The sequence below is a fragment of the Solea solea genome, chromosome 1 (genome assembly GCF_958295425.1).
Source record: "Solea solea chromosome 1, fSolSol10.1, whole genome shotgun sequence".
NCBI lineage: Eukaryota > Metazoa > Chordata > Actinopteri > Pleuronectiformes > Soleidae > Solea > Solea solea.
Window position 1 is genome coordinate 31896435 of NC_081134.1, and position 13338 is coordinate 31909772.

Consider the following 13338-nt stretch of genomic DNA (forward strand, 5'->3'; position numbering starts at 1 on the left):
AAAAAGAAACAGAAAAACGCTCTCAATGTCTGACTTTTGCACAAATATCGCTACTTAATAGCACTACTAAAAATGCGATATAAAATGAATCATAAATTTGACTCTATATGTGACCTATAAACACACACACACACAGGATGTCCATATAAGAAGTTGTATATTATTATTAGCATGGCAATTCACCAAGAGTGCGCCTGCACTGCGTGCCACATATCGCGGACCCGCGTGTACTCCTGTCATACCTCCCTTCACCATCGGGTGGCGGTACAAGTATGGAAGCAGGAAATAGGACGAGCTGCTCCTTTTATTGACACTCTCTAATCTAATCCACTGCTAATACTGTTTTTGGCAGCAAACGATGCAGAAACTGTGCTGATGTTGGAAACACACTTTGGTTTTGAGAGTACGAAGTACAGTACGTACCTGTTTCCTCATGACATCCGTGGCCTGCATGATGCAGCGAGGTGGCAGGCCGTGGTTTCTGGCCAGCAGGATGGCCTGCTCCAACGTCACACTCAGGGTGCAGCTGTTGATCAGAGAGGAAACATAAAAGGTCAAATAAGCTCAAATTTACCCCCCATTGTTGTGGGTATTGTCAGGGCTTGGAAGGAAGTGTTAAACCCCTTGCCAAATTTCGCCAAATGTCAGACGGGATTGGCTTCAGCTGCACCGAGATAGTCAGAGAATAAGCAGCGGAGAAAACGGATGAATGGATGGATGAGTTGGCATTTGACCGAAACATGATACAGAATTTTTCACTCACAGGTCCAGTGTGTAAGTATGTTAGTTTATGAAGCTTTCTATAAGCTTCTATACCACACCACCTTATGTTTGCTTCACTCTCACCATTAGATGTCACTAATTCTTACGCACACAGTCTGTATCCAAACACAAAGAAAGCCTTCTCTTGTCACATTAAACTCTCAGCAGTACATTCGCAGCAGATGGAGACAGAAGATCTGAGAGTGGAGCAAACGTCAGTGGGAAAATAAAAGCACGCCAAACTCTTCATGTGGAGATGATGAATTCACTACGACTATATCGAATCTCCCGGAGCGGATTTTTTGCTCTTTTTTTGACACCTTGTCATTACCACAACATTCCTCCTGCCTTCACCTTCTCTTCACTAATGAATAAACATCACTCAGTCTGTTTTAGAAGACACAGAGAGGTGGAAATGGTCACATCGCTGTGATGTGGACTGTCTGCACCCTTATTTTTTTCCCCCTGATTCACAAGACGGATAGTTCTTGCTGCAGGTGAAGGAAGGGCTTCAGCAGACAGGCCGCTGTCTCCTGTGACAGTGATGATGTACTGTCACTGCTCTGAAGGTGTGAGCTGCGTTAAAAACGACTGAGTCAAACTGTGTTGCCAGGTTGTTGGGTGACCTTCCTATAACAGGCTCCATCGATCCGGGGCCTCTTCACTGCAAATTGGAAGTGTCCAGAGTTCCAGCAGCAACATCGCCACAGGGCCGCGATCAAACCGCAGCTGTTTTCTTCTCTTCTTGTTTGTTGAGTCTCACACCAAAAAAAAAACAAAAACAGAAGCAAACGTCCATATGGGATGTTTCTGCTGCCAAACGCCATTACTTTGAGCACATGTGATTAAGATTCAAATGTCCCTCTCGAGGTCCAGTTGCTTAATTTTCAGCTTCTCACACAAAGTCAAAGACATGGAATCAGGAATCAGGATAAAGGAGCTGCCCAAAATGACTCTCTCTCTCTCTGTGTGTGTAAGTAGCTGCACCGCTTCCATTTTCCATTTGGTGAGACAGCACGGTGCGACTTCATATCCATCTGGTTTATATCATCCAGCCAATATGCCATTTATGCTCTGTGGCTTCTCCAGAGCCATGTTCTTCCACATAAATCCCTTAAATTATGAATAAGAGAAAAAAAATTGAGCAACAAATACAAAGAAGATGGAGGTGTGAGTGGAATGGCAAATAATGGGAGAAAAAGGTCTTTGAGTAGGTAAATGCTTTGAAATCTTGATTAAGCTCCTTCTTCTTTGCGACTGAAAAGACACTTCTTGATATTATATACGTAATATTACACTTTATCTTATCTCCATCTAGCGAGCCAACTAATCCAATCAGTACTGCCCAAGAAGGCTGGCACAGAGATGATGACACAGTCTCCACATCACTAATCTACCGCCTTGGTTTTCATTTTTCTGTCAAACGAAAATGAAATTATACAGAGAAAACAGTGAAATAATCCCGTCAGTTGTGAGAAATTCACACCTTGAGGATACTCAGTCACTTGTGGGCCGATACCCCCGTTATTCTGCAACTTTGGAAGAGGAAGCAGCGTTTAAAGGCCCTGGTACACTTCCGTGCCGTGTACTTGCACGTCAGGGTCCTGTAATATCATGACTTCACCATCAGGAGGCGGTACACGTCTGGACGCATTTCTACCAAAGAAGAAGAGAACGATGCTGCAGCTCCCTCGGACACGTCTGGTTCGAGCGGCTCGCAGCTGAAAGGTCCGTCGGGCGGGGGAGACTTGACCTTGGCGACTACTGCTTGGTGGGCGGGGCTTAATACTCCACCTACAGGTGGGGCGGAATTTCAGTTCCACGCGCTCTTTGCACGAGGTTCCAAAATCTGGGATGGGTCGTATACCAGGACCTTAAGTCAGTTCACAAATAATCCTAAATATTGCAGGCCTTGTCACTTGCCATGACACAGTACACTTAGTCTGCTTGTCTGGATGAGTTGTGGCTTGTGTATTATAATTGAACACACCCACACACACCCACACACACACACATAGACGGTGGGTGTTAATAAAGTAGCAGCAGTCAGTGCACAGACAGCAACTTTCTATTACAGCTCAGGCAACACGGCAGCTCCATCCACGGCACTTTATCAAGCCATCAGTCACATCCAGTGTGTGTGAGAGAGCGACTGAGACAAAAAGATAGGGAAACTGTCATGGGGGTAAAAAAAAAAAAAAGAAAAAGAAAGAGGGTATCAGAGTAATGGGTGGGCAGGTGGAGGGAGAGATGAAAGATGAACGCTGGAACCAGGGATCAGTGGTGACAAACGATCAGGATATTTCTGTCCTCATGCGCTGATGAATGGCGCCCTCAGCTGCAGGTGAATTGGGCAGCCATATATAAACTTCGATGAGAAGTAATTGACCTGTCTCCTTCCTGTCTTTAAGTGCTCTGCCTATTCAAAAGTCCTCAATCTGGCCTGAGAAACAATGGGCCCTATTAACTCCAATATCCTGCTGTTAATTAATGCAGAGATACGTGTGTGTATTAATAGATTAGCCCTCCGGCGCAGGAGAGCAAGGCCACAGCGATCTCATGAAATTGGGTGTGAGACGGAGGAGAACAGAACAGACCCCAGGAGGAGCTGAGGTAGAAATGGTAAAGGTGAGAAGTGTGTCGGTGTTGAGCGATCAAGCGAGGAAGAGAAAAACCTGCAGAGAGTTGTCAAAAGAAGGAAAATGATAAGCAGGGAATGTGTAATTTAACTTGGGGGCGGGAGAAGCTTGTGAAGCACTGGCAGACACACACACACACACACACACACACACTCACCGGTGAACGCCGCTGTTGCACATGACGATGTGTGTGGCTCCCAGACGAGAGCAGAGCTCAGAGGCCACGGTGAGCAGCCCCACTCCAGAAGCCCCGCAGGCGGTGTACTGACAGGCAGCGGTGCGGCGGCAACTGATAAAACTCTCCATCAGACGGTAGAGTTCCTCCACAGCGTTGAGGGGCCGCATTAGCTGGAAAGGAAGAGAGAGGGATGCAGGATTTTGGATTATGGAGTAACACAACATGTTAGCGTTACAGCTCAGCTATGAGATGTTACACGTGCAAACACTTTCACATTCACAGCTGTGAAGATCTAATCTGGCTCCTCAGCGCAGCAAAGGACGTGTCTGACATTGCTCTTACCTTATCTATGAGGGCAGCTTTGGGTGCAGAGCTGGGCGGCACATTGGACTGATCCAGGTAGAACGCCCTGGAAGAAAAAAACCCAACAACTTTTAACTTTAAAACTTAAATAGAAACAAATGCAGTTCACACAATGCTGATTAAACCTATCAGCCCCTTAGGATTCTTTCTGTGTTCGTCAGTGTCATGGTGTTTAGATCTTGTGTCTTCTGGAGACGTTACCGTGCTTGACACAGGAAGCAATTACTATGTGAAGGAAGCTGTCAAATGTAAGGCCCGTGGGCCAGACTCGGCCCACCAGGGAGTCCAATCCAATACTATAAATACTATAATTTTCAGTTCCAGATACCTGGGACTACATGTGCAAATGATAAACACTTTTTTCTCAAGATATTTTGGGTCGTTAATAATATGTTTTGTATAATAGTATTTTTTGTGTTGTATTTAGAGGAAAACAGCCGTTTGACAGGATAACATTTTACATACACACACATTAATGTTCCCTCAGTCAGGTATGATAGTATTGCTTGACCAAGCCCTTTTTCAGATAAAAGACGTACACACAAATAATGTTTTAATCATTTCTGTTCACAAAGACCAAGTAGAGGCAGAACAGTGTCGTCAACGAGGACGTTTTTTTATTGTCTGTCACTGCTTAAAAAGACACAGTTGCATCAGGTGATCAGGTGATCAGGAGCAATGACTGTTTTTCTGGGAAAAGTAGGCCATTGGCTCGTTACGGAGCTGCACCATCTGACTCACAATCAGGAGAGTAACTTGGGCACAGCTCAGCAGAAACACAGACTTTGCCCGGGCATCACTCCAAGCAAAAGTGCCTCATTCATTCATGGAGTATTGTTTGATTTGGTGGCGATTTCGCCGCTGTTTGACCACCGGGGGCAGCACTGCACTGGTGTCCTGATGCAGGAAGGAAGGAGTGTGTGTGTGTGTGTGTGTGTCGCAGAGTGAGTCCCTGTGAGTGCCTACTGGTGCAAACTCAGCACTATGTGACTCCATCAAATCTCAGTAATCCAGCAGTGCACTAAAAATAGCCACACTATGCCGTACGAAAAGCCAGCGTAATAAAGTCACATACTCCATTACATTCTGTGAGTAGCGATAATAATAATCATCACAATAATAATAATGCACGAGATGCAGTCACCGAATATAAAACACACATGTCTGTGATCACTGTGAAGGATAAACTCAGTGAGAGAGAGATGCAGAAAAAACGGGGCAGAGTTTCAAGGATGGAGAGTGCTTACAAGAATCAGTGACGTGCGACTCGTTTATTCGCATTTTCACTGCGCTCTCAATAGGTGATTAAAATCAGGCTTATTCATTATAAGTGTGTGTGTGTGTGCGTGTGTTTCTGCCTGAAAAAATATTAGGGAAATTGATTAATTAATCAGAGTGGCATTTACACTTTCCAGATTCAAGATTTTGAATAATGTGTGAACCAGCCAAGTTGATATTAACACACGCAGGTTTGCACTCAAAACATTGGAGGTGAGGACCCTCACAGACAATTCCATTACAAACTCAGCTGGGCGGCATTTTCAAACCAAGACATTTAGCTGGGGCAGACATTTCCTGCAGCCAGTGAGCAGCAGGCGAGGACACATTTAAAAAGTGCATTAAAAACATAATTAAAGAAAGAGCAATAACATTATTTTGGTCGTACGTGTCCTTCGTACACCTCAAACCTTGAGTTACCTAACCCTAAACCCAGGTCTTAACCCTGAAAAAGCCCCTTTAAAGACATGAGGAGCAGCCTGCAGGAAACCTCCAACAACCAGCGTGACTATGAACGCTCACACTTTCCACACAAGCAGATTCACACATAAATCAAGTGTACAACACTGTGTGATACACATGAGTAACTCATCCACGTTACGCTGTCGTACGTGAAACTTTTATCACTATTTAATCCCTGTACGGGAAAATGCTTCTTTAACCTTCCAGCGCGCTCCGTAGAGTGACTACAGGCAGAGTTTGCTGAGGGTTCACATGCAGCCAACAGCCCATGTAATTGGTTCAAGATGTCCTTATCATTTAAAAGATGCTCACAATAGACTGGGAGTTCCCTGTGATGCAGGGGAACTCATCTCATAAAAAGCAAATCATCACAGGAGAAGAAGAGGTGAAGCACGGCACGTACAAATATCTGAATATTCAATTTCCTCGTGAAGGATTTCACACTTAACATCCATAACTGACTAGATGAGTGTGCACAGTCTGTCTTTAAAGTTAACTGTGTAATATTTATGCGGGTTCACTGGCTCCAATTGAATATACTACCTATAAGCCTCGGTTTGTATCGGTGTATGTTTGGTTTTTGTCGCCTGCTGTAGCGCTTTTCTGGTCTTGATGACCACTCAAAAGCTTGCCCAAGGACACATCGACATGCAAGCTAGTGAATTGAACCCACAACCTTCCAGTTGAAAGACGACTCACTTTACCACTGAGGTACTGTCGCCCCTTTAAAAAAAGAATAAGCCTTTTATACGGATTTTAGGTAACCAGGAGGCCACCATGTTGCACCTCCCATGTTTTTACAGGAGCCCAAATGGACAGAAACACCCAGAGCTTACTCCAAACATTAACCTTTCTGAAATGTGAATGCGCCGTAGTTCCCCGATACTGTTAGTGGAGGGATGAGCAGAGGAGTCTCACCCTAATAGTATGTCACTAATTATTAGCCTATGGACGAGGGCCTGAACAGAAAAGCCCATGTGTCGACACCAGTGGCACGAGTCGTGTTTTTCTTTTCTCTCTCTGTGTGCGCTTGTGTACACATTAATGCAATTTCTCTGATTTAATTGAGAGTTTTGTACCCGGTCGGCGTGCAGAGGGCCAGGTAAAACTGGGATGCTGAGCTTTGGTGGGAGAGTTTCAGACGAGTGGATCAGGGGGAAAGCACACCTCCGGGTGTAGACGTAACGCAGACTAGAGCCAGGTGGGAGAAATCTTAAAGGAATACTTCACCAATTAGCATTTAGCTTTGTTTTACTAGAGTAGGGGTAGTTTTTTTGAAACATTGTTTCTCTACCTCAGTTTCCCCTGAGTTGAGTTTGTTATCACTGTTATGCACTTAAAGGCGGCATAGACCGGAAGCTCCAATTAACGCTGTGTTTGTGTGTGTATCTGCGTCATCACCTCGTTTATGAAACCCTAAAGTTTCAGAACAAACATTTCAGCCACTGCTGAGAAAATAGGGTTTTTATTGTTTTCCTGGGCTCTGCGAAGTGGATCGGCACTTCCCTATGCTGATGATGTCATCAGAAATCTTCACCACTCCTCTCACCACTGTAGCGCTTCCTGGTGCGGGCACTTGTCCGGGCACATCCGGTTGCATTCACATTCAACCGCAGAAGAAGAAGAACTACTCTCGTTGTCGCTGCTGAGATGCAGAGCATCCACCGTGCCAGAGGGGGAGCTGTGTATCTGAGAGCTGGCCTACCAATTACGTCACTTCCAGGTACCTGGCCAATCACAGGACAGTGGGAAAGCTTTTGTTCTGGGGGTGTGATTTTGGTCTGAAACAGCGCGGCTGACGAGAGCGTGAGTGAGGAGATATTTTGATCGGCTCATTTGCAGCGCTGGGAGGATTTCAACCATGAAAACAAGTTCATATATGTAAGTAGACCTCCACAACTAACATATATGTGCGAAACGGGCATTCAATATCACCTTTAAAATGACCTGAAATTCAAGGTATGAGCCTATGTTTTGTTTAAATGTCTTTGAGAAGGCCCGTTGATTCTTTTTTTCGTTTTCAAGTGCACTTTACTATTGACTGTTAACGTTACAGAGACCTTTAATAAAAGTGTCTTCCTCCGCTGACGTCATCTGACAACTTTGTCGACTCAACTTTAACGACAGATGAGTCGATCTGAAAAAAGTAGAAGTCTTTAATGCCCTACTACGGACTTCAGAGGCCCGGTTCACGCAGGAAAAACAAACCACTGTGCTGTGGTGATTCTGACAGCTTCAAGACCAAATCTCATTCTCCTCACAGGTCAAAAAAGGAGTCAGTGAGGCGCGAAAACAAACATTGAAACACTGTGATCGCAACAACAACAGCAGCAGCAGCGCAACAGAAACTTGACGTGAAATCAAAACCTTAAAGCACTGGAACACTTACTCTTCAGACTTGTGCTGCAGGAATGACAGTGTTGTGTTATCTCTCTCTTCTTCAACTAAACAATCCACTCACGCTCGCTCCTCGTGCTTATTGGTCGACTGATCCGCCTTTTATCTTTTATCTACGATAAGTCTACGATAGAATCTGCCCGAGTGGAAGTCGGAAAAAAAGCCCAACTCTGCTTCATTTGTTTATCTGTGTGAGACTACATGAAGGCACACCTCTTGCACAGGGGCAAGGTCATAATGCCCACTGATTATCTCCACTCACTGCTGCGGGAGTCGTTCTAAAAATACCCGCAACCACAGCTTGAGAAACAGGGCTGGTATTTATTTTTTTTGACTAAATAATGGGAGTCAGACTTAGACGTGATGTGTGGCTTAAAGAGAGCTGCACTCTGTCTTGTGAACTCCCGACAGTGTTTTCTCAGAGGTTTGGACGCCGTGCACCTGATGAAAAATGAACTTTTACAGCCCACACACGGCGAGCACAAACAACCCCGCGAGGTTAAGCACATACGCGGTTTCAATCCACCGGGTGTCCATTATTTCTGCTCCCGTCTTTAGTGGCTTTCAGCTTCAAGTTTCTCTGAACCCAACACAAAGGTCCTCAACTTTTACAGAGGAGAAATTAAAAAGAGACCAAACGTAGCACCAGGAGTTGTTGCACAGCCTCAACAAAGCGTTATCACTAAACTTAATTACAAGTTCATGCCTAAGCCTAACTTAGGCATTAACAGCAGTTTCTGAAAGCTGAGAAGTTGCACGACAAAGCACGACGTGTGGTCATTACGGTAATTTCACTCGCGTGTTTTTGGACTTAAAACTCAAACAAATGTTATTTTAAATGTGTTCAAATTTAACACGCAAAATCTGGTGTTACACACATACAGTGTTTTTTTTGTTCTTTTTCTTAATTTTAAATAGTTAAAATACTATTTTTATATGCAGTAAATTGTAAAGAACTGACAGATACTGAAAGTTATTATGGAAAAATGGCCCTTTTATGGTTAAAATAAGCATAAGTCCGCCATGAGGACTCCTGGTCCTGACAAGGTCAGTGTTTATGCCAGAAAAAGTCCTACAGAGGTAACAAATACAAGACCTCACAGACACACACAGCCGATAGATTTCTAAATGAGGCCGTAATGGAAGCGTTGGCAGCAGGCCAGAGATGACCTGTTGTTGGTGGAGGAGCTGCTTTTATTCTATTGGGCCGACGAGAATACTTAATTCGGTTTCTGCTTCTCTCATGACAATAACACAGTCCAGGCCTTTTACAGCAAAAGAGCATTACTGGTCAGCTCTTAGGGCATCTCAGGGAAAAGAAAACAGAAAGGGGCCGGAGGCACAGATGTTTTTAAAAAGAAGCAGCAGCAGCGGCAGCAGCAGCAGAGTGTGGGAAGAGATACATTAGTCTTTCATTCAAAAATAAAAAGAAAGTAGAAGTGATTTCCTGAGGAAAAACACTCCAAATGAGCCCAGGTTCCAGTTAATACTCAGCGATACGTCCTGAGGGACAGTACGACTGAAGTGTGTGTGTGTGTGTGTGGATTTATAACATTCAACGTGAGTGACCCTGCTGAGGTGCACGCTGGTGCAGGTAAATTCCATGATGAATGGCACTTATTTCACCCAATAAACCACTGTAGCCTGTGGCTGAGCTGCCTGAGGGCTAATGAGGACTTCCAGGAGCCTTCAGACGGCACACACTGATGCTCCTGCACTCAAACTCATTTACTTATGTCCTCCACATGAGGGTCGTGGGGGTCACTGGTGCCAAACTCAGCTGGGTTGGCACCAAGGGGTATTCAAACCATCTTTAACAAGGGCCAGATTTGAATATGTGAAGATTTAGGACCTTTTTTTAACACCAAATGTTACATACAAATGCATTGTTTTATAATTATTTTACGTTCATTGTCACAATAATCATTTTTAAATGGCAATGTAACCGAATCTAAGCCAAATAATGAAAAATTCTGCCTTTGTATCACATCTGGAGTCAGATATCATGATAAATATGGATGTACAGTATATGTCTGTCACAGCTGGGTTGCAAACCCAGTATTCAGGTTTCAGTATTTTTTTTTTTTTTTGATTGAACCGAAGTTGTAGGTTGTACAAAATCTGACCGAGGGCCGTGATTGGCCTGCGGGCCAGACTTTGGACATGCCTGCCATGTTGCATGTTTTTGGACTGCGGGAGTAAACCGGAGAACCCGGAGAAAACCCACACACACACACAGGGGAAAAACATGCAAACTCAAATATTTAATGTACATATTTAATGCCTCACACATACCAGATATAGTGTCAATAAATCATCGTCACTGAGGTCAGGATGAAATTATTAGCTCCCCGTGAAAATATCATTGTTTTAAAAGTGCTGTTAAACAGAACAAATCATCTTTAACACAGAAACTACCAGGGTCAAAATGATCAGCCCCCTTAACAACTGACCTTTTTATTGAGCCACAGCACAAACCTATTTGTAACGCTCCGAATTAAAATCAAGTTAAAACTGAGGATTTATCTCCCAATTTACACACGGTATAAAATCCTCCGTCAGGGTTTGAGTCGCCAAAAACAAAAGAAATCCGTTTAGACTTGAGGTAAAAAGGGATTGTTGACGCTCACAAAGAGAAAGGATAAGGAGATAAAGGAGAAAAGATATCAATTATCACCAAGTTTGGAGTCTTTTCAACAAAGAGAGATGATGGATGGAGGTGGTGGTATGTCGGTCAGCCTTATGGGCTTCATAAACACGGCTTCAGTGAACACTAACTGAAGCAGAACCAAGCCCCAACACCTTCCTCTGAGCTCTGGTGATTTGGGACGTCCTTCGTCGGAGCAACACCTGAGGCTGTTTTCATCATTTTTAAAACGACTGAAAGGAAAAATAAGACGGGGTGGAAGTACTTCACACTTACAGTATCTAACTAACTAACGGCTCTTTTATTGTTTGAGGATGTGGATGGTTTCATGTCCTCGCCGCAGGGAGCTCAGAGGAAAATACTATCAATGACACATAACAACTGTGAGCCTTTTATTTTGGAGCCGCGTCGCTGTTCATTTGCGTTGTTGTAGAGCGGGATTCAGTGCCTGTGTGCGTCGAGTCATTTACAGTGATGTCACATCATACGTCGTCTTCCTTTTTATAGTGCGGTTGTGTCCTCGGAGGACAGCGTGCGTGATTTACACAACACCTGCTGTCAGAGCCGCTCGTATACACATGTATATACTGTATATATACATTTGTGCGCTGTTGTATGGCACGCTTGCCAATTAAAGCACCATATTTACATTATATATATATATATATATATATATTATATATATTATATATATATATATATATATATATATATATATATATATATATATATATATATATATATATATATATATATATATATATACAGTATGTGTGTCGTGTCTAAACAAGAGAGAGAGGCTCAATCTCGACTCCAGCAATGGAGAATAAGTAATAATAAAAGTGTGTGATGAGACAAACTGCACTGCAGTGCTGTGATTCTGCTGGAGGAGCAAACCCTGTGATTTAGAAGCTGCACGCTGTGCACTGATGACAGAACGGCTATTAAACTAGCCGAGCATGAAATACAAATATGCAACAATGAAGAAAACAATATATATACTATTTGTGCTGTGTTACACGTGCAATTTAAATGCTCGAGAGGGCGACGACTTCAATAGTTCACGGCTATTGAATCACATGGCGAGGGAAAAACATGGGAACGTGTTTTCTTTTCATTCCACCGATGCCCTTTTTATAGTGTGGACAAAATGACCAGCTGCAGAGTAAGTTGAGTTGAGTCATTAGAATCAGTTCATTAAAAAGATTAGTTTAGTCTGACACTAAACTAAAATACCACCAAACAGGTAGTGATTCAGCTCATGACTGCCGGCTTTCGGCAGTGCCGTCACTAAATAAACCAGACTCCTCTGTTGAATCATGAGATTTTGGAAGTTTCCTTTACGTTTTCAGGATATTTTTAAGTCTTTTTTTTTAACTGATCTGCATCGGCGTTTTGATCATTTTTAAAACTTACTAAAAGGAAAAATAGCTCTTTCTACTCTTGTGTTGGCCGGAAAAGGTACTTAAAAAGTACCAGGTACTTACCTGAATGGAGAAGCAAAAAAACAAAACAAGTAGAGTACCAAGCTGTGCTACAACTGTATAGTGGAAAAGAGCCATAAATGGAAAATTCTACACACTGTACCTTTAAGGAACAACTTATTATAAGGGTCCAGTCTGCTGGGAGCTGATCTATGTACCTACTGCTGTCAATGTCATGTGATGAGATAAATCATGTCTTCTTACACTTATGAGTTGCTATATATATGGACACGATACACATGTGATTCAGTGGTAGACGACGTCTCCTCCTGTATTATACGTGTAGTAGACTTTCTCCTTCATACAGACATATGTGCTGTGCTCTTCAAATCTATTTAACGGAAAAACCCAATTCCCTCTCGAAACTCGGTCGATAAGAACAAAACAAGATGAAACCGCCGGCCTGCAATGATTCCCCTCTCTCTTCCCCTTTGATTAAAACATTTCACAGACTCTAGATCTGTTCTGGTCGTCCACTTGCCCTCATCAACATACACGGTGTCCTCCCCGGCATCCTCTCTTCCTCACCCTCTCATCTTCACCCTTCCCCTCCATCTTTGAGACTTCTCTCTCTTCCCTTTTCACCTTTCCTCTTCTCCGTTTCATATTCATTCTTCTAGCAGGAAGGGTAGAGAGGAAATGATTATGCATTTAAAGACTTCTCTTATAGTTTTTGACGGTTTATATCCTCTTTATTAGGTTTGAACATGTACGTCGACCTACTTTCACATATGAGAAAGCAACAGGGAAAGCTTTTACTTAGATGCACGTGAGCGAATAGCGTTTAAACTGTCATATAAATTCAGGCTTTTACAAAAGACGTTAAACAGGATTCATAAAGCACCGTGGGTTTTGTGCCTGATCGTGCTGAATCTTGGTGTCGGAAGACAGAAAGGCTGCTGTGAAATCTTACACTTGTGTCATTTACATCTCTGATACTGGGGAAAACTGAGCGTGCAATCTGGTTAATGAATCAGGGGGAAACGCAACGCAAGAGGAGACTAAAAAGGGCTCCAGGTGATCCACAGATTATGAATAAATATTAAAATGACTAAAATGACATGAGTATTAGAGCCACATGTAAAAAAAAAAAAAAGTCAGAATTCTGATATTTTGAAGAAAAGGCCA

The 13338-nt window shown here is 43.2% G+C and overlaps 1 protein-coding gene across 2 annotated transcripts in view; it reads right to left on the reverse strand.

Annotated features, from left to right (window-relative positions):
• Positions 1–13338, reverse strand: part of prex2 (phosphatidylinositol-3,4,5-trisphosphate-dependent Rac exchange factor 2) — a 123041-nt gene that overhangs the window by 6629 nt on the left and 103074 nt on the right. For both annotated transcript variants that reach the window (XM_058630069.1, XM_058630059.1), the window contains 3 exons: positions 3922–3988; positions 3559–3749; positions 424–526 (listed from right to left, as the gene is read on the reverse strand). In XM_058630069.1, the coding sequence (XP_058486052.1) occupies positions 424–526; positions 3559–3749; positions 3922–3988 (361 nt within the window). The remainder of the gene's footprint in view (positions 1–423; positions 527–3558; positions 3750–3921; positions 3989–13338) is intronic.